Source organism: Stomoxys calcitrans, chromosome 4 (assembly GCF_963082655.1).
Source record: "Stomoxys calcitrans chromosome 4, idStoCalc2.1, whole genome shotgun sequence".
NCBI classification, from domain to species: domain Eukaryota; kingdom Metazoa; phylum Arthropoda; class Insecta; order Diptera; family Muscidae; genus Stomoxys; species Stomoxys calcitrans.
The window spans coordinates 112,753,059-112,775,079 of NC_081555.1; the positions used below are offsets into that span (position 1 = coordinate 112,753,059).

Consider the following 22,021-nt stretch of genomic DNA (forward strand, 5'->3'; position numbering starts at 1 on the left):
TACCGGTGATTGTCCGCAACTGCCGTTATAGCTACTCTGTATGGAGCATTGCATTGTTCACAAGCTGTAGGCGCGCCCGGTAGCTCGCAGCTAAGATTCTCGTGACAGCAAAAAACAAACAGATCGGACTTCAATGTTCCAGCCTGTGTGGTGGTCTCAGCTATCCCGTGCTGGGTGCTGTTGGGAGTATTTTCTTTTTGTTGCGCAGCAAGGAATTATTTGATATTTACAAAGCATTTTGGCTCCGACTATTTGCGTGGGTACTTACAAACTGTAGAAAAAAATTGTTTCCATATCTTGTCTTTATCCACTTGATCTTTCCTTCGAAGAATCCGTCTTCTGTGTTTGGGAGTGCTTCTTTCAAGCCGCGTGGGCATTGCAGTTTAATATACTTAAATATGTCAAATGTTAAGGTCTAACAGCATGGTTTTTGTACGTTACCGAAATTCCATGAAACGATTTGACTGCTAGGGCCGCAGATAATTAAAATGCTACCCTTTCAAAACGTCTGCAAAATGTTTATTTTCTATTTTTTTTTTTTCTATAATTTCTAGATTTTAAGATTTTCAAAATCATTTCTTTGTTTTTCAGTTTTTAATTTACGTATTTTAATTTTTTATTTATTTATTTTTTTTAACAGTTGGGCTTACCACCAGAAGTACAATTGGAATTTGTCAACGGCGGTCATGGCATTAAAAATCCCTTAGCCATTGAAAATTCGCATGGCCATCATCACCATCGCATACGCAGCATTGACTGTGTAGATGATATGAAAAAGCCACTGATATCCGATACATCTATGAATGGTAGCATTGGTGGCAACAGTAATAGCAGCTGCAGCAGCAGCAATGGAAATGGAGTCATCTCTGGCATGAACAATAATGAAAACAATGTCCAAGAACCATCAAATTTCGTTTGTCGCATATGCTTAAAATCCTTCACATTGAAGCGACTGTTGAATCGTCACATGAAATGTCATTCCGAAATAAAACGTTATTTGTGTACATTCTGTGGTAAGGGTTTCAATGATACATTTGATTTGAAACGACACACGCGTACCCATACGGGAGTTAGACCCTACAAGTGTAACTTGTGTGAGAAGAGCTTTACACAAAGATGTTCTCTGGAATCGCATTGCCTTAAAGTGCATAGTATGCAGCATCAATATGCCTACAAAGAAAGAAGAACAAAGGTAAGTTAAAGAAAATGTTGTTTAAAAAAAATAATTATTTAAAGTTTTGTTCGATGTTGTTTCTTTTTCTTCAGATGTATGTTTGTGAGGAATGCGGACACACCACTTGTGAACCCGAGGTTCATTATATACACTTAAAAGAAAATCATCCATACTCGCCGGCTTTATTAAAGTTCTACGATAAACGACATTTCAAATTTAACAATTCACAATTTGCCAATAATTTACTGGGACAACTGCCTATGCCGGTGCATAATTAATAGTAGTAAGAAGCAACATCAAAACACTTCCATGAGATATACAACAAAATGTTAAATCAAAGAACAAAAGAAAACTATTCTTTGTGTCTTACAACCAACAAAACCAAGTTTTCCAAAAACTGCCTTAAAAAAATCAGAGATTATTTTTACAAGCCTTAAATAACGTAAACGCACTAGCTTATTACATTTCTCTTCCCTTTGATAATGCTTTAAACTAAAAACATGAAACTTTATTTTGTTTTTCCCAATCAATCTTTTTTTATTTAATTTTTTTTTTTCTTTTGCTGAGCAAATCATGTTGATAGCACCAAAACGGTTGATTTTGAATTTTATTTCATATTACTTTGAGAAAGCGAAAAATACCGTTTTGGGGTTTCTTCTTTTTATTTATTATTTTTATTTGTTAGATGTAAAGAGTTTAAAGTCATTTGAGAGAAACTAAGATGAAAAATCCTTAATTTTTTTAAGTTCTTCTTTTTGTATAAATATTTTAATATTTTTACATTTATATTTTCGATATAAGTTTCTTACATTTAAATCCTCTCAACAAATGCTGCTTTAATTTTGTGAAAAAAAAAACAAAACCATGATAATGAAACTTATAAAGTTTTTTCCCAAAACACACACGCATACCACACTTTATTTTTTAAACATTTTTAGTTAATTGATTATGTATTTTTGTTATGTAAAATGTAAATATTTTTATTATAATTATGTAACTTAACATCTTTTTGCCTCGGTTAAGGATAGTTTTATGATTTTCAAAGTTCTGATGAGCGAAACATTTTATAGAAATGTTTGGTGTATAATATCCAACACCTCCAATTCTCTCAACAAATTTCATTATTATCCCCTTAATGGGTCTTTTTTGACAGACTTTGTTATATTTTATCTATCCTTAGCCGTAACTTGTACAAAGTATTTTCCCCCAATTCTTATCTACTGGTGTATTTTTAAGAATTTATATTTATTTCTTACTTGATTTCTTTTTTTTAATGAATTTAGTTTTACAACCAATTTTCCATTTTCTAATTTTTTAAGTTGTAAGCAACCAAATAAGTAGAACACATGTTGAAATGCTTATCATAATATGCTAAAAAAAAAAACAAAAGTTAGATGTAACATCGTGAACTGTCCATACATTGTGGAGCTAAGGAGAAGAAGTATATATGTCAGCTGGCAAGAAATAAAATGAAAACCAAAACCATTGTTAAACTTGGTGAGTTCCAAAAGATCTAAGATTTTTTTTTCAGATTTCTAATTATCGTTTAACTAATGGAGGATTTTCCCCACTTTAATTTCAATATTGTACCTAACTTCAAATACTTTAAATCACTATTGAGTTCTCATGTGCACTCTATTTCTAAGCCCTTGGGCTTATGTTTAAGTCTTTTAAATAATGCTGCTTACATACCTATGTCATATGTTTACAACTCGTGTTCTAGGGTCATTTATCCCCTTGTAGATAACGTTGAACTGAGCAGTACACAGGTTCATTGTGCGAAATCAGAAAACTTGCCAAGCGAGCAGCACAATCAACTAACATGACCATCTAATGATTGATAATATTTTAAAAAATGTTTCAATTGACCACAAATGAAATGAAATTGAATTTATTCACTACAAAGCTCAAACCGGTACCAAACTAGTGATTTTATCCATTTTTTGTGGCTGGTAAATGGTGTTGACACTAATTCGAACGAATCAATTGTCTCCACATGAATAACTTCGAATCGGTCAGTACACCGATACCAAAATCGTTTTAGCGGTACGTAATATCAGTAATTTTAGTAGTAAGGAAAACTGATCGTAGAAACAAAAGATCAGCACCAAGAACAACGAAGAAAAATGCCGAAAGATCCCAACAAAGATACCATAGAATCATTCAAAAGACTTTATACATACATACAATTAATATATTCCCATAAGAATGGCCAGTAATATGTATATTTTATTGTCCATTCTGCATAAGATCTTTGAATATGGCGAATTTTATCACATGGTAAATGTCACAAGCATTCCTTAGTCAGAAATTGCTCTGCTTAATCTTATGATCCGGTAAATCATCAATCCCAAAGCCTACGTCCATCAGAAAATAGTTTTTTTTAGATAAAATTTCATGCATATTTTGTTTTTCATGGATATATTGTATTTATAGAAAATTTTATGGAAATTTTGTCTTTAGAGAAAATTTCATAGAAATTTTGTCTTTAAAGAAAATTTCATGAAAATTTTGTCTTTAGAGAAAATTTCCTGGAAATTCTGTCTTTAGAGAAAATTTCCTGGAAATTTTGTCTTAAGAGAAAATTTCCTTGAAATTTTGTTTTTACAGCTCCTTTATAGGTTTTCTAAATGGGATATGATAATGGGCCAAAAGTGGCTAATTTTCAAGACAATCTACTTTATTTGGTAGCATATATATTAAACCTAGCCTAGTCTTGTTTACCCTAGTTGGGTCTACTTTTAACTTACATTTCGGGTTTCAATTCATTTCATTACTATTTACTCATCTTGCATATATATCATATTATACCTCATAGAGGTCTGCCCAAAACTGCAGTGTTTTAACTCGCTGGCTTGTTATGTTGTCATTTGTGTATGATCACACTCTCACACACACACGTCTTAACATTTTTTGCGCTCTCAACATTCATCCGTTGAGTAGGGAGATTAAAATACACTACTACCAGCAAACAAATAAAAAAAGAGAATCGCTTGCTCTTGCGAGTGAGCTTTTGCAAACTTCTAATATGTATGTATTTGTTTATGCACTTTTGAAGTCACCGAGTTGTAAATGTAAGCGTTACAAAAATTGGTAATGAATGCACCTTAAATGGTGCAGAGTATAAAGTTTTGGGTTTTTTGTATTTTGCTCTTTTAAATATTTTATAACTCATTTCTAATAGCTACACAATGTATGCTAGGGCTTCCTGTTACAATCTAAAAACAACAACAACAATGCAAAAGCACTTTAAACAAGTGTTCTGCTTCAAAAAAGTGTTATGTTAATGGCTGTACTAATTGGTATCATTCTCCCATTTCGTATTGATTTAGCCTATGCTCTGCTGTCTAAAATAAAAGAGCAGTACAAAATCGAGTAGTTAGGTTTACTACCACAACGATGTTTTTTTCATTCAGAGCGACTGTTGTGATCGTTCAACACAACTATAACAGAAAAACTAAATAAATAATGTTGTTGCTAGCACTTGTAGTTGCTCTGCAGTTCAAACAAGCTTTTGTGAGAGTGAAACGCAACATTCGATATTTGATTTTCTCTTAGGTTTTAAATGGCAGCATCACTATTTGCCGTGAGAGAATAATACTAAAATGCAGTACTATTAACTTGTGTATATATAAGTATAAGAGATCCCACCAAATAATTTTATTTTGACTTTCAACCCGTCTATATATATATATACATATATTAAAAAAAACTCTTTGAATTAATAACTCACATTTTATTCAAAATGTGCTATTTTTATTGGCTTACAACTTTGAAATCTTTACACATTTGATCAGAATATTGAATTGAAGTTTTCAATGAATTTTATTTAAAATGAATTATTTTTTGTTTTCCATAAATTTTATTTGATAATTAAAAAAAATACCAAGAAATCTAATCTAATCAAACAATAAAGCAATTAACTCCACCTACAAAAGTAAAGAATAAATCATGTAACAAAAAGTTAAAATTATGTTTGTAAGAAATTTTAAATTTTTAATTTCTTAAAAAAAACAACATTCACAAGAGGCCTTAACAAATAATATTATCGCTTTTATAATTTATATACATATATATTGTTAGCTTATAAACTATATCTAAGGGAAAAATATCTATATATATTACCATACATTTTAATTATTATTAAAAGTAATTTTCATTATTAAAAAAGCAAAAAAAAACAACAAATATTAGTTTTAATTTTTCACTTTTTTTTACATTTTGCTGTTCATAAATGATAAAAATTAACCTCCAGCAAAGAGAGAAAAATAAAAACAAAAATAATTTTTAATATGTATAGTCTAATTAATGATGATGTTTCTTTTTATAATTCATTTTTTTTTCTTCTACTACTCTCTTCTCCTTCTTTTGTTATACATAAAAAAACAATTTTATAGAACTGATTATATATTTTTTTGAATAGTTTGCATTAACATACGTACATAAACACATATATATATATATGCATATAAAAAGAATAGAAGAAAACAGCTTTATTTGCAAAGACATTTAACGTTAAACATTTTTTTTTTGTTTATAAACAGCAAAATATAATAGACTCACGATACACACAAGACACACATACAGAAAATCTAAAGAGAAATCTTTTCCCTAAATATGTTAAAGCAAAGATTTTTCTTTAGATTTGTAACGTAAGACATCCAAAGCCCCGGTGGGAAATGTTAAAAGAAGATTTGTAGAAATTTCTTCTCTCTCGGGAACCATGATGGAATCTCTCTCCCACTCTCTTTGGAGTTATATTATGATTTAGTTTGATTATAATCATCGGGTTTTATTGTGCAATCAACAATGGTGATGGTTTTAATTTTTAACATGGAAAAACAAAAACAAATTAAGCTTAAGTTGTGAACCCGTCAACCCTTCCCCCACCCCCACCAACCTTTACCAAACTTTCTTTAACCCATATCAACAAACCAAGTAATATAACACGTATACTTATTTTGATATTATCTATGATATAAAAAAATTATGCCTTAATTTATTTCATCTTAATTTTCGAATATTTCAAAACTATTCCCCCCTCCCTCATACAAGTGTTATGCTTAGATGTTTTTTTTTTACTACCATGTAGTTTTAGTAGTTTCAATTTTCCTCTAATATTATTTTTAAGTTTTCTTCTAGTTTACTTTCCCATATGTTTAGTATTTTACAGAATCTGGATTTACAAACTTGCAAAAGTTATTTCTTTAAGTTTTAGTTTTACTCCTTCTCATTCTTCCCTCCTTCGTCCCGAGCCTATCTTTGAGTTTGTAGAACGTAAGTCGAAATTGTCTCTTAACATCTACTGTCCATATAAATCTCTTCCACTCCTTAATTTTTGTTAAGTTCTCCACAATTTAGTTTAGAAAAGAAAGAAAAACAAGAACACAACATGAAGAAAAATGAAATACATTTTAGTTTTATTTTTATTGTAGTTTAGAAAATCAACAGTTGTTGTGAATTTAACGCATATACTGCTGAATGAATTGAAATTCAAATAAAATGTTTAAAAATGAGGAATATTTAAAAAAAAAAGACTTCGACGTGTGTTTTATTTCTAAAACTTGTGATGTTAGAGTCTATCAGAGTTGGCAAGGCAAGTTCCTATTGCGGAGAACAAGGCGTATTTAATAAGGTGGCCGCATCAGCACAGCTGATGGAATTTGATAAGTCAAATAATTTTTGAATTCGCCTTCTAAAAAATTTAAACTTCAAAACAAATATTTATAAATTGATTTTTGTGTTTGCTGCTGTCTTGGTTCTTAAACTTAGGTTTCATGTTGTTAGATGCATACCATTATCTAGGTACGCTTCTAACAACCTCAATCGCTATCAGCTTCAGTCGCCCCCGAAATTGATTAAAAAAGTGCTGAAGAAAAAAGACAAAATTTACGGCGGTACAATGCCAGGTATTAGAATGAAGACGATAAGGAGCCAACATAAATCACAATAATGGGGGTAGCCAACAAAGTTTAGCCTCTTTCTTTTCGAATGAGCTGAAAATCCCACAATTATCCAAGAGCCCCAAAAAGGGTTACAAAAACCGTCCTTGAGCTCTAGTCACTCCTTTGCTAGTGGTACGCTAATCATTCTGCCCATCAACATCGTTTGAACTCAATTCAGGAGGAATCCTCACGTCCACCAGAGAGTCATGCATTTGGCATATGTGATGTGTGGTCCCCGGTTATAATAGAGACAAACGTCTATGATGTTGGAATCAATCCCAGCCCCATTGGAATTGAGCTAGAACTACCCTGGTCTACAGTGGAAGTTAAATTCATTCTTGGTAGTTATTGGTAGATAGTTAACCGCTACATCCTAGTAAAAAATGTTTAAACCTGCCATCTTTATGGTTTTGTCTGGAGCTAATAGGAGTTTTAAATATTTTTTAATTTTTTTTTTTTGCTTGACACTCAAAAAATTTAGTAAACTTTCTGCTTGGTCGAAGAAGCAAATTTCTGGAAAATTAGAAATGTCACGACGAATTGAATTTTCTTCACCCTGTTAACAAATTTGGACATATCAAGTTCCCAAAAAAGATGCTTTAATGAAGCAATTCGCTGATGTGGCCACCTTATAAAAACACCTTTGCGGAAAGATTGTTAGATGTTGTTGTAGCAATGTGTTGTCTTTCATCCATTCGTTTCTGGGCTCTGTTAAATATTTAAATCTGGGAACTCTGCGACAAAGTTGAGGTGCGTCCAGAGGGATATGGGGCCTAATCACGGCATTCGATTTGGAGATTTTTCAATCGAATTGTAAATTTTTTTTCGATATCGAGTTTCGTTTGTTCAAAATAATATTCGAAGCAGTATTGTCATCGATTTCTATTTCTATTGATTGTTTATGCATTTATTTACATACATAAGAATGCAAAAACGTAAATTTTTAGTTGTGTTTTTCTTCTTTTTTGTCTATTTTTATAAATAATGATTTATTTACTATTTTTGCACAATTTAAAATAAATTAGATAACAACAAATAATGCTGGGGCCTAATTCTCGCATCCCCAATAGATTTATTACGATCGAGTTTCTCATTTTTTGGCATCCGTTATCGATTAATTCTATTCGAACAGAATTGTGCGAGTTTTCCCGCAGCAATTTACCTATCGTAAATAACAAATTAGAGTCTATTTTCAAGGAACTATGCTAAAAATAGGACATCGAAGTATTTATTTCATAAAATAAAACAATTATTTTAATATATTCACATTTTTGGTCCTTAAAATTGGACAAAAATTATCTTGTGCTTAAGCCTAATTCGGCAAAGCAAATTATCAAGGCGGATTTAAAAGGGTGGTCCACGCCAAAAGCCATTAACAACTGGCCAGGTTTGTTGTTATTGTTATGTTGTTCTTTGTTGTTATCTTCTTTCTCGCATATTCTCTGCTCATGTACGCACTCGTATTCACACACGCACACAAATTTGTTTGCGTTAGTTGGCAAAAGTACGATCAGATTGATGACAAGATGGCAGATTGTACCATATCATTTGTGTTTGTTGTACAAATGAGACCACCTCTAATTGTTTCGCCATGGCAAATTATCTCCAAACATGACCAAATCAAAAGTTGTATCATTTAACAACTAAATTTAAGGCAGTGGGATATTTTGTTTAGGAAAAGTTTCTGACTTTATCCAATTGTACTTTTGCTGTTGTTCTCCTTGTGCCTGCCCGAAAAGCGAACATCAATCAAGCACCGATGACCGTGCTAGAGGCGACGTAATCCACACATTTTTATTGCCATCTTTCACATAAAACAGCAGTAAATAGTGTAAACCCTTAACATATCGTTATAGAAACAATTGCATGTTGTTGAGAACGAGTTTTATTTATTTTTTTAGTAGTTTACATTTGAGATGGCAAAATATGGTCGACATATCGAGTTTTCTTCCCCGAAATCGATAACTTTTTGACAAATTACGATCGTAAGCCATGATCCAGATGTACTTACGGAACGGAATTAATCTTCGAACAAAATCTTGCTCGATAGCGGATGGGAGAATTAGGCCCTGGTCAACTTAATGAGAAAGCACCAAAAAATCATAAAAAATTGTGCACAGTCTAAGGCGACAAAGAGTGGAAGGTTTATTCCTTATATCGTGATATCGCAGACAGTATAGCTTGGCAGAAGATAAATATATGAACCCATTGTATTGCTCCCACTATTTCAACACGATGTACTGGTCTCCCCATACATCCAAGTTCTTCACCATCAGTGTAAAGATTGCGTTTGGGCCCAGTACCTTGGACGGCTTGGTACTGTGGATGACATTTGTAACTTCGTCCATGGCAAGTTGTGTTGTGTCAGAGTCCACAGTTACGTCGAGTGGCTCTCTTCCTTTGGGTTTTTCATTTTCGGGATACTCAATTAATTAACGGTTCAATAACCGAACGCATTTTTTCAAATCCGTCACGGTGACTGTGATCAAAGGGACTAGATCCTTACTTAACGGTACCCCACAGCATGCCAATGACGGCGTCTACGAGCCTTGATGAAATCCAGGCACGAGAAGAGCTTTTCACTTGAGCTGGCAAACTATGGATAATCACAAAATTCGATATTTCTAAAAATAAATATCAACAGTATCGATACTATCGTTAATTTCCCATCACCTATATTTTAAACGAAAAAGAGATGTAAAAATCAGGAGTCCGATTTGGGCAGTAGCAATATCAATACAAAGACCGAATAAAACCAAGTCATTTGGAAGTCCTGAGAGAAATCACTGCACCAAATGTAGCCCAATCGGATGAAAATTAAGCCCTCTATAGGCGCAATGTATCTTATAGGATACATTCATTGCCAAATCGCTTATTTTTGTTAAATTTTGCAAAAAAATTTAACTTTGCCGATTGTATCAATCGGAAAAATATCAATCGATATTCAGACAAAAAATAAAATATCGTTATTTTGCCAGCTCTAGTTTTCACCTATTATTATCGCAATTGCGGGGCAGTGAACCAGCAGGTTTTCGACAGTTTTCAACTCCTCGTCTCTTCCTGTGTCCAGGGTGACGCCAAAGTCCTGAAGTTGCTATGACAAGTCAGAATTCAAATTGACATTCTGAACTCCTATTTCGTAAAATACTCGGCCAGCGGGCTTTTGGCACCCTGCAACCCTCAGTACCAGACCAAGCCTCACATGCGCGGTCATCAAAGAGAGCGTCCAGCCTACCAAGAAGCTTGCACGGGTAGGGTTTACTAGTGCCATAGCACGTTCTGCGCTTAACATCGGTGGTTTCCCGCTATCTCTTGATGGCCCGTGACCCAGCACAGCCTAACAGAAGTCCCCATGGTTCATTATAGCTCCTTGTATCTTCGCACACTCTTATCCGAAGCCAGAGCTACCTAACGGCCCAAATATGCATATCGTGATAGTCCGAACGATCCGCCGCTCCTGCATCGAAATCGTCTTCAATGCCTTCAGAACCGCGAATGCCTCTGACTGAAAGACGCACCCTGCGACCCTCAGTACCAGACCAAGCCTCACATGCGCTGTCATCAAAGTGAGCTTCCAGCCTATCAAGAAGCTTGCACGGGAAGGGTTTACTAGTGCCATAGCACGTTCTGCGCTTAACAGCGATGGTTCCCCGCTATCTCTTGATGGCCCGTGACCCAGCACAGCCTAACAGAAGTCCTCCTTGGACATCGCCCTGTAAAAGGAATTAGAAACCATGCCAAAAAATAAGTAGTAGTAGTTGTCGTTGTTGTAGCAGTTTGTTGTGTTCTATCTTTCGTCTGCTTGATTCTGTTGAGTGTCAAGACCCAGGAACTCTGTGACTAAGATGGGGTGCGTACACAGGGATCTGGGTCTGAGTCGAGAGGGTCTGGCTGGGCAGTTAAACAGGTGACGTGTATCGTGCGGTTCCTGATTATTAGTTTTTGAATGAGCTTACCTTTCTGGTTATTTGGTAATGAGTGTTTTTGCTGGATGGGTAAATGGTAGTTTTTCTTTTTTGGTTTACAACTGCATTCGAATTTTGTTTTATTTCTGCTGGCATTTGTGAGAATTTAAATCATATTGTTTATAAAAGATAATTTTACATTTCTTACATTTAAAAATATCAGGATCCAGATGCACTCGTACATGCTCCTCTAAAAGGTGACGAAAAGCGAATTTTCTCTCACAACATTCTACATAGAAATGCTTTTGTTTATGGCGCTGTCGAAAGTGTAGCCGCAACAAGGTAAATGTATCGAAAGTCTCAAAACAAACGGAACACTCAAGATTCGGTTTCCACGCGGCTATGGTGTCATCAATAGCTTTGTTGGTCTTTCTTGGACGATTTTTAGGCAGGTCAAGGGGACTGCATAAGTCATGCCTGTGGCTGCATAAATTAGCACGACTTGAAAAGCTTTTACCACATTTCATGCACTTGTAAGCTTCCGGATCCATATGTAAATTTACATGTTCCTCAACCAGGCATCGATAGGCAAATTTGCGGTAACAACAGATAATATAGAACTCCTTACCTGCATGCTGCTCGCGAAAATGATCTTTCAATAGCGTGAATGTCAAGAATGTATCATGACATTCTACACATTCTAAATTTGGTAGCCATTGACTTATGTGTGCATCAGATTCCTCGGGAGTTCTCTTTTTGTTGATATCAACATGAACGATTTTTCTCTTTTTATTTTTCCTGATATGTCTATTCGTGGTAGGTAACTCTTCATTTAGCTTTCTTTCTGGAGTGTATTTTTGTTTTCTTTGCAGATGTGCCCTTGGACGTAGTTGATTTTTATTATAAGGTAAAATCGTCATTGGGGTGACGACTTTGGGTGACTCTTCTGCCAACTCCCTTTCTGGAGTGTTTACTTCCTTGATGTGCTTATGTACTCTTGGGCGTAGTTGAACTTTATTATACTCGTGCGTTGTATTTTTATGGTTGTCATCTGTTTTTGGTTTAGGCAAAATTGACATAGGGGTTATCCTAGAATCTTCCGATTTCAGATCCCTCTGAGATTCATCAGAAATATATGCCTCTTCATCTGAGATATCATATGTCTCTTCATCCGAAATATCATAAACTTCTATTTCTTCTGTTAACTTATTAGAAGCAGCCATAAAATTTGTTTGAACCTCTTGACTTTTGCCTTCATTTTCGTTGGCATTAAATTCGTGTGGGGATGGCGAAGGGAGTTTATGGTTATGGTTTACTGATTTTGATATCTCATGTTTGTGTAACTTTTCGATTATTTCGAATTGTGATTCCAAAACAAATTCTCGATAAGAATGAAATTGATAGATACGATCCCAGCACCTTAAACATATGGCTTTCAGATGATTTCCTTTATCCAAGTCCAAAAACTAAGACAAAAATTGTTGTTAATATAGAAAATGTTGGAAAATGACTAAAACTTACACCGTCATGAAAATATAAAGAAGTTATGTCATGTACCTCATTCTGTACACCATCTTTATTGTAGATCTGAATGTAGTCAGAATCCTCAACTCCACATAAGCGGCAGATATTTTCTTCGTTCATGATTCCAATAAAATAAAAGCTGAAATAAACGAGAGATATATATATATATATAGATTTATGGTAATAGACGATTTATCGAGGTTATTCATGGTGGTAAATAATCCAGTTGGATAAAATTTTTCATTGGTTTTTGGCAGCTTGAGGTACTTCAGTGGATCCCATATCTACCCTCAAAACTAACACAAAGGAAAATTATACGGCAGTCGTTCGCGGAATGGCTATGACCACCACACGGATTGAAATCCTGAGCTCCGATTTGTTTGGTGATCATCTTCATCACGAGAATCTCAGCTGGGAGCATCTCATTAAGGTCAAAATAAATAATCCAGCTGGGTAAAATTTTTCATTGGTTTTTGGCAGCTTGGAGTACTTCAGTGGATCCCATATCTACCCTCAAAACTAACACAAAGGAAAATTACACGGCAGTCGTTCAAAGAATGGCTATGAGCACCACACGGATTGAAATTTTGAGCTCCGATTTGTTTGATGATCATCGTCATCTCAGAATCTCAGCTGGGAGCAAGAGGTTGCGTCCACAAGTTGCGGATAATGGGATGCTTCGTATGCGGAGTAGCTCCAATTGTAGTCGCGGACAATTGCGATTTCGAGTGCATCTCAATGAGAGGTCGAGCAGCAGTGAGAGGTCTTGCTTAAATACTGAGTGTCTATGTTGCTCGATGTGACAAGGCGAGTTATTAAGCGCCATAAAATAACCCATGACCATGATGTTATAGCGGCAATCGGTTCAATAGACCGGAACGAGATTGCTCACCTATAGAGCTTGACGAGGATCGCTACCTAAATGTGACTACAACAACAATGCAGCCGGCTGTAGCGTATTGGCCTGATGGAAACAAATGTTGTTCTTAAGGAAAGTTTTCGCATTACAGGTCACATTCAATGTAGTACAGACCTACCAAACCGTGAATTGACCCAAGCGACCCCTAAATGGAATCTAAGATCAAGTCGTCTTTCAATCAATCAATCAATTTCAATCAAATGCAAATTGAAAAATTTGTTCATGAAGATTCCATTAAGGAACAGAGCAAACTTCTCACAAATCAATGAGTGCAGTCCCATTTAAGTTTAAGCTCAATGATAACGGCGTGCCGACACCTCTTTGAAGAGAAGTTTAACATGGCATAGTACCTCACAAATGTTGCCAGCATTAGGAGGGGAAAACCACCGCTGAAAATGTTTTCTGATGGTCTCGCCAGGATTCGAACCCAAGCGTTCAGCGTAATAGGCGGAAATGCCAACCTCTGCGCTACGGTGGCCACCAGTGTTTCAATTCCAGTCATGCTTTAAACTGCCACGACAAGAGCTATTCGATGTCAACATAACGCCGCAAAGTAATTTGCTTGATTTACATGCTTTAATTGGCTATGACAGAACATTTGTTACACTAGCCGAACGTAGAATAGCATTCCAAGTGCCTCGATCTTCTGCGCTCATTTTATAATCTCTGACACCAAGTGTTGAGGTGTCTCCCACTACTTGATCTTTCCATTGAGCTTTTAGTTGTTGTTGTTGTAGCAGTTTGTTGTGTTCTATCTTTTGTCTGCATGATCCTGTTGAGTATACAGATCCGGGAACTCTGCGACTAAGATGGGGTGCGTCCACAGGGATCTGGGTCTGAGTCGAGTGGGTCTGGCTGGGCAGTTTGTGGACGTGTGTCGTGTGGTCCCTGGTCAGAATCAGGACATGCATCTTGAACGTCGAAATCAAACCTTGCTCTATAGGAGTTGAAGCGGCTGCATCTGCCGGAACGTAATTGAGACAGAACCACTCCGGTTTGCCGGGGGAGGTCAATTTTTTAGGTGCAAAGGGAGGCGGTCGTTCTCCAAGGACTACATTCACCGGGTAGCTATTTACCGTATCTGCCACCGTGTCTGCATGAATGTTGTCTAGACCTTCTTGATATGCCGCTTGATCTAGAGGTTCTCTCTTGTAGCGCTGAACCTCACGCTTTACATTAAGGCTTCTGGGTGGTGGATATCTATCCACAAGATGGTGATTTGAATGGTCTCTGCGGTAACAGCCCAAAAGGTATTGCTTAGACAGTATGTAGTTATGTCTTCGCACTGGTAGGATCTTTGTCTCCTGATGAAGGTGGTCCACATGAAAACTGAGGAGACAGCATGTCGCAGTTCGGAGGGCGGCATTCTGACAGATCTGAATATTATTCCACTGCGTGCTACAGAGCTGACGAGACCACACTGGCGCTGCAAAACTTACCACAGACCGGCCAATTGCCTTGTACGTGGTCAACAAGGCAAGTGACTTGAGGACCTTGTTTTTTTTTACTTTATCGCAAATTGCTGTGAAATGTTGGGAGAATGTGTAAGAGGTGTCAAATGTGACGCCAAGTATTTTGCAGACACGGTGGCAGATATTTGATGGTCGGAATCATTTCTCCATCGATTATCGCATTATGTTCAATGTTCGATGTGGTTGAAGATTTGGTGGCAGATATCTTCAGATTTCCTGCAGCGAAATATGACTGAAGTTCGTTGAGGTAGTCGTTCTTGCAGATGTTTTTAATGGGTCGCAGATGTTCTTAATGGGTCGGGAGCCTAATGCCATAATCGTATAATCGTCCGCATATGATACGATCTCTATGCCATCTTGGGGGGTGGAATGGAGGATAGGTAGAGGTTAAATAGTGTCGGAGATATCACCCCGCCTTGGGGAACTCCCTGTTTCACTCTACGGTTTTTCGACTTCTTATCCTTAAATTCCACAAATGACTGGCGACCACACAGATAAATCGCGGCCCAATGGTTCAGGCCTGGCTGGAGGGACGTGTTGGCGATGTCCTCAAATAATTTGGCATGGCTGACCGTGTCGAATACCTTCAATAGGTCCAGTGCCACGAGGACCGTCCTATCACATGGCCTAGGCTGATTCAAGCCACGGCAAATGTTTGCGGTGATGGCATGCGAAGCACTTTTTGTGCTATGCACTCTTCGGTCTCTACGACTCTCCCAAACTCGGGTCCTTTCTAGGCTTCAGTAGCAGGATCACTCTGCCCTACGAAGGCCAGTCCCTCACCTCCATTCCTTGAGCGATCCTTACGTAGCACATTGTAACCGTGACAACTGTGCAAGCTGCAGGTGTTGGACAGCTTTGTTTCCTGGATCGCTGCGACCAATATGCTCTTCCGACTCATAAAGTCCACAGTCCGTTGCAGTTTAACTGCAAAAACGATACACTTTCCGGCACTGACCTGGCAATATTTGGGCTGGGATGCTGCCGTTGCGTAAATTGCCGAACGGGAGAGGTCGGCGGGGTCATATAGTCCGACGACGAGGACGCAGAAGGCGACGACGCTTGTGACCCACTGCTGGCTATGTTCGCACAGCACCTTGCGACTTAGCCAATAGGACTATACTCCCGGACTATACTGAAGTAAGGTCAGAGCAAGATCGGAAATGTACCCACTCCATGCACCGGTTACACCTCACCGACACCGACCGATGATGAAGGCGGTTCTGGCAAACCGAACGGAACCAGGGTCCGGGGTTCTTTTCAATCCCGGCACGGACCAGATGCATGCGAAGGTGGCACTCCGGGATGTGCCTCTCCCATGACGAAAAAAAGACGAACACGTACACTGAGGCGGTAGCCCTTGCCGATGAGGGTTCCATCGGATCAATCCGGTGCGTACAACCGGCTGCCATTGGAGTGTGACAGGGAGTCCCCCAGGTTATGTGATACCTCTGTTTGATCTCTACCTATCTTTCATCTATATCGGTTTATATGCGGAAGATGGTACGCTTTTGTCCACATATATCGCATCGGCAATAGTTTGATCATTTCGCTAGCCGATTATTGTTTTTGCAAGGAATCAAAACAGCTACAATAACAAAATCTGCAACCAAATCGTTAAACAAAATTGTTCACTCTATTAATATAAGAGACGGCGGTGTAACTATTCCTACCACCGACTATCCAAAAATGTTTGATCCCCAGACCCTTTGGATCAAGCGTAACTGGTTTAAGTAATATTTATCACGATACAATACCACAAGTCTACAAAACGTTTTTCACTCTCACAACAAACATAAAGAGACTTGATTCTAGAAGTATTCAACAGATTTAGTCGCTTGAAATGCTTGTTGTCTGTGTTTGACGCCAACGTATCGATACCACTCAACTTACAACCAGATGGCTCACGACACAACCCAACAAATTAAAGAGTACCTATTTTTGGGTATTTAACGATAAACGGGCAATGCAAACCTGAAAATTGCAAGAATGCGCACAGAAAAATATGTCATTGCCCACATCGCCTTGTCGAAGCTTTTGGCGAAATGTAAAGAGAAGTGAGGTCACAGGTTGCCTGTGGCTAGCGAAAAAGACGACTAGCCAGGGCAGTCCTAATGACCTTCATTATAAAGGATATTTGAGGTTACTATACGAAATAAGCAGTGACAAGAATGGATAGGACTGAGATATGTTTGCAAAATATGCAGTGAAAAAAGATTCTGATCATAGGAATTCGAATTCCATTAAGGAACAGGGGCAAATCTCTTACATTTCAAAAAGTGATGTCCTATTTAAGTTGTATCTCAAGCTCATTTTTATTGCCTAGTCCAAACGGTGAGCTGCAGTGCGACACCTATTTGGCGTGAAGTTTTTATACGACATAGTGCCCCAAAGATGTCGCCAGCTATAGGAGGGGACAACAATGCTAAACATTTGTTATGGTGTTCTTGCCAGGTTTAGAAACCAGGCTTTCAGCGTCAAAGGCGGACTTGCTAACCTCTTAACTACGTTGGCCTAATATTCGTTGGAAATCGCACACATTATAGCTGCAATAACTTATCCAACGATGCCGACGCCGTGCGAAGAACAAAAGAGTTTTGGAAATGATGTTTGTGTTTGTTGCTATTGGCATCGTTGAATAAGTAGAATTTTAATAAGGGAAGTAAGACTTGATTTGTTTTCTATTGCACTTATGAATCAAGTTGTCTTAAGGAGCCCTGTTTAAATTCTGATGTGTGCTTTACAACCTATTCTAGTTGGGATGTTGTAAAGCACCATGATCCTTTTGACATCTCCCGTTTATGATTTTTCTTGGTCGAAAATGAAATCGCGATACGGGTAACAATGCCTCTAGCAACAAAACACACTTTTGCAGACTTTAAAATGTTTTTGGCTATACTATTCTTTGTGTAGAAAGCATCAAACAAGACCTAAAGCCGGAAAATATCCTGCAATGGAATCTCAACGAAAAATACGATATTTTAATTCGCGTGACCACGAAACAATATAGGGTAATTGAAACCACACAAAGCCACCGAAATTTTAATACAACAAAAACTGTTCCAGTTGTCCAGACAACGAGAAAGAGAAGACAGCTTTGTTCATAACCTGATCTGATGTCAACGTTTCAAATCTTCAGCATTTCCCTATCTAAAAAAGGCAAACGCGCTCCAGGAATCCCCAGTTTCCATAAGAAGTATTTAAAATAACAGTGTTACCTACCGATGGTAAAACTACTTCAGATTAAGTATATCTCTGCAACCTCTACCGAAACCTAAATAAGATTATCAAATGGTTAACATTGAGTACTTACGTTCAAAATTGGTACTTCTGAATAATGCCGCTCTTTATTTGAATCATTTTTTTCAATCGTTATACCAAGACATTTTTTCTTCTCGCCAAAAGATGGGATATTAAAATGTTATTCCATTCCTCAAGCCATAAGTTTCCTACTTCATATGACTATGGGCTATAATGGTAACCTTTATGCACTTTTTTACTTTTCAAAAATTCTAATAATAAAAATTCTTTCCTTAAAAATAATCACAAAAAAAAACAAAAACTGATATATTCAGTAAATAAACTTGATTATCGGAACAGTATACAAAACCCTGGCGCTCACATGAAATAATTAATATGAAATGAATTTTGTATATAAAATTCGTATTACAGCTGACATGCCGAAACAAAACAGTTTATGAAGTAATTATTGAAAACGTATGAGGAGCTCTCAGTTGGACGATGCGTTTATTCTGATTAGTTGCATTTTTCAACACAATGCCAAAAAACAAAACTCAACTCGCTCATTCTGTATTGGACTTTATTTAATGAGAAAAAACACATCGTCCAACTGAGAGCTCCCCACAAGAGTCCTGTTGGCTTTTCATACATTTCATCGTTATTTCAAAAAACACTTAAAAATTTTCAAAACCAAATCTTCAAGTAAGTAAGTAAGTATGTTTTATTGAGACTTCTTCTTTCAATTTCATTACAGTACATGCTTAACGAATGGTTAACATTTAAACCTTAGAACTATACATGTCTTGTTCTAATACATATGTGTAGTACAATACGCTACATGCTATGTGATAGGGTTGATATGTGGAACATTCAATGGGAATGAATGAGACAAGGCTTGCTCTCGGCCTTTACAGATGTATACAGAGCTAAGTGGTCTGCTAAAATAAATACACTACTACAACTACATAACACTTACAAAATAAAAACAAAACGATTCTGCACACTCAGTGGCAGCGGCGTGTGTTTGGGTGTATATATGAAACATTAACATATGATTTAATGAATGAACGCGTGCGAAGCACGATATCACAGAAGGTGAGGATAATAAGATTGATAATTATTAAAGTCTTTTTACGATTATTAAAGTCTTTTTCTTTGTAATTTTTCCAGGTACATATGTATAAAGTTTTGATTGCACATTTAAGGTGAGTTGGGTTTATAATATAAAAGAAATGAATAAAAAAGAATAAAGTTGATATATATGTTTATCTCTAGAATTTTAGCCCCTATGGGAGCCGGTTGTTGCCTTTGTGTAGAATTGAGGTAGGAGGCCGGAGTCGTTGTCAGTAATTTCGCTGAGTATGGCAATAGGAGAAAAATAGGCCGAATCCGACCATCGTAAGTTCTTCTCAGCGTTAAAAATATCATACAAAAGTGAATTTTCGTGGTTTTGTAGTCTCTCGCTAAATATCTTTTGATGGTGCATGGCGTATTTACATAGTGGCTGGACATTTGCGGCGTCATATATGATGTTATTGGAAAATCTTTTGATTGGAGTTTCAAAGTGTTTGTTTACGCATTTTCTAATGATTTTGCGTTCAAAAATTTCAAGTTCGGAGACTACTACAGGAGAAATTGAGAACCAGATAGGAAATCCATACAGCAGTAATGACCTGATTGCAACTTTATACAGCAATAGTTTAGTGCTTTGCGGTAAGTATTTGTTATTAAATAGAAACGCAAATGAGGCTGCTATTTTCTTTGCTTTCTGTAGTGTGGCTCTCGCATGTGAATTAAATTTCATCAAGTTGTTGAAATTAATGCCTAAGTATTTAATTGTATTTCTGAATGGAATGTCGACACCATCCAGTGAAAGTTGAAGAAGTTTGCTCTCAGGGACTACATTTCTTGGGCATTTCCCTGAAGCATTTCTGATGCAGATGGCTTCAGATTTCAGAGCATTAATTCTAATCCCCCATTTCTTGTAGAAATCATTTATCAACTTGAGATGAGCGGATGCATTGCGGAGAGCCAGCTGAGGAGAAGGATGATGTCCATATATCAAGCAGTCGTCGGCATACAAGACTGCCTGCGAGTCTCGGCTGGTGTGAGGAAAATCGTACAAAAGAATGTTAAATAGAAAAGGCGCTAAAACACTCCCCTGAGGAACTCCACTACCGACGCTGCCCGGAGATGAAATCGTATCTTGAATCTTCACAGTGAAAAAACGGTTCGTAAAAAAACTATTCAATATCTTTATCAAGTAAGGGTCTACTCCAATCTCTACCATTTTATACAGGATTCCCTTGTGGCACGCAGAGTCAAAGGCTTTTTCAATGTCAAGCGCAATGGCGACGGTACAGGATTGGATTCTGAGATTCTGGATAATATCCGTGTGGAATTTCAACAGTGCATGTTGTGTTGAGTGGCTTTTTTTAAACCCAAACTGATAATCGGAGATAGGATTTACAATGAACTCATTCTCAATCTTTTCTTTTAGGATTTGTTCATAGATTTTGCCAACGTTGGAGAGCAAAGAAATTGGACGATATTCAGCTACAGTCTTGCTACTTGGCTTTTTCTTGATTGGTATTATGATGGCCTTTTTCCACTCCAACGGAAAGTACCCAAGGTTTGTGCAGTTGTTGAAGATACATTCAAGAATTTGTAGTGAAGATTGTGGTAAGTGTTTCAGTATGAAGTTTGAAATTTTATCAGCACCGCTAGACTTCTTATTATTTATATTGCAGATGATGTTTCGGATAGTGTCAGTGCTGGTAAAGTGGAAAGTATCGGGATTCTGTATGGCCGGGAAGTTTTCACTAAAATTATAAATTTGGTGTGGCAGCGGCGTTAGAAAATCTGCCACTCTTGAATCATAGTCACTAACTGGGTTTATTGGTGTTCTTTGGCTGAATGTTCTCTCATACGTCACTTGGAATTGCTCGGCAATCTCCGCTTTGTTGAACAGTTCGGAGTCGTTGTGCATTATGCTGTGACAAAGAGAGGACTTGCTTTTCCCCACTATATTATAGACCTGCCTGAATGCTGATGGCCCCGGTCTGATGTTTTGCAGTTTTTTGTTGAAATGTTGTGTGTTTTCAATATTTATAGTTTCCTTAATTATCGTTTTGAGCAGCTGGATCTGCTTCGAGAGAATAATATATTCCTGACTTCGCCTGTTGCCTGTTCTGTGAAAGATCTTTTTAAGGTCTTTCTGCCAACTGTGTTTTATTCTAAAAAATCGCTTCACTTTCTCAGAAAGTGGAAGCTTGTCCTGATGGACTATAATTTTGCGGGAATGGGCATCGTGTACGGAGGTGACAATGTTGTTGAATCGGTCTATGAAGATGTCAATTTCATTGACTTCCAAATTTCTATTTGAAGGAGGCATAAGGCTCAAGGAAGCAGAATCCAGATCATTTCGAAAATTTATCCAATTGGTGTCTTTGTAAGATGTATAAGATTGGGGTGCTTTCGTGACAACTTCAGAGGAGTGAAGATTCAGTTCCAATTTTATTGGATAATGATCCGAGAAGGTAGATAGGCTTGAAATTCTAAAGTTTGCTTCTATAGTATTCAAAAGATTTGGGCTGACGAGGAAATGATCAAGAAAAGATGGGCCATTTGGGTAGGAAGGCGAAGAGTCACAGAGTCGGACAACGTCCAACGCGTGATCTAGCAGCCAGGCCTGCAGTGTTTTGCCGTTTAAGTTTTCGGAACTGTCACCCCATGAGAGGCTTCTGGCATTCAAGTCGCCACCAACAATAAAGCCATCGAATCTAGCAAGCAGGTCTAACAGCCTGTCAAGATCACTTTGAAGTCTTTGCACTGCATAACTG

At 37.0% G+C, this 22,021-nt stretch overlaps 2 protein-coding genes across 6 annotated transcripts in view; one reads left to right on the top strand and one right to left on the bottom strand.

Moving 5' to 3' along the window:
• The window catches only part of LOC106081175 (transcriptional regulator ovo), a 124,491-nt gene extending 121,824 nt beyond the window's left edge, over positions 1-2,667 (top strand). For all 4 annotated transcript variants that reach the window (XM_013242960.2, XM_013242961.2, XM_013242962.2 and 1 more), the window contains 2 exons: positions 641-1,192; positions 1,267-2,667. In XM_013242960.2, coding sequence (XP_013098414.2) covers positions 641-1,192; positions 1,267-1,452 — 738 coding nt within the window. In that variant the 3' untranslated portion in view covers positions 1,453-2,667. The remainder of the gene's footprint in view (positions 1-640; positions 1,193-1,266) is intronic.
• On the bottom strand, positions 1,030-18,575 carry LOC106081176 (zinc finger protein 525). 2 transcript variants are annotated; one of them, XM_059366372.1, is made up of 5 exons: positions 18,253-18,575; positions 12,546-12,687; positions 11,233-12,490; positions 11,076-11,173; positions 1,030-1,170 (listed from the first exon to the last, which is right to left on the bottom strand). In XM_059366372.1, exons 2-5 carry the CDS (start codon positions 12,666-12,668, stop codon positions 1,162-1,164), a joined length of 1,488 nt encoding a protein of 495 aa, XP_059222355.1. In that variant the 5' UTR covers positions 12,669-12,687; positions 18,253-18,575; the 3' UTR covers positions 1,030-1,161. The 2 variants fall into 2 exon arrangements, with proteins under 2 accessions (XP_059222355.1, XP_013098421.2); XM_013242967.2 differs by lacking the exon at positions 1,030-1,170 and having other exon boundaries at positions 11,098-11,170.
• Positions 18,576-22,021: the final 3,446 nt, after the last annotated feature.

Excerpts from the sequence above, each read along its gene's own strand:
- LOC106081176 (XM_059366372.1), bottom strand. The coding sequence starts at position 12,668 with ATGAACGAAGAAAATATCTGCCGCTTATGTGGAGTTGAGGATTCTGAC. Across the intron at positions 12,491-12,545 it reads CTTTATATTTTCATGACGGT|TTTTTGGACTTGGATAAAGG; the intron begins GTAAGTTTTAGT and ends TTTTTGTCTTAG. Across the intron at positions 11,174-11,232 it reads GGATCCTGATATTTTTAAAT|CAGAAATAAAACAAAATTCG; the intron begins GTAAGAAATGTA and ends CACAAATGCCAG.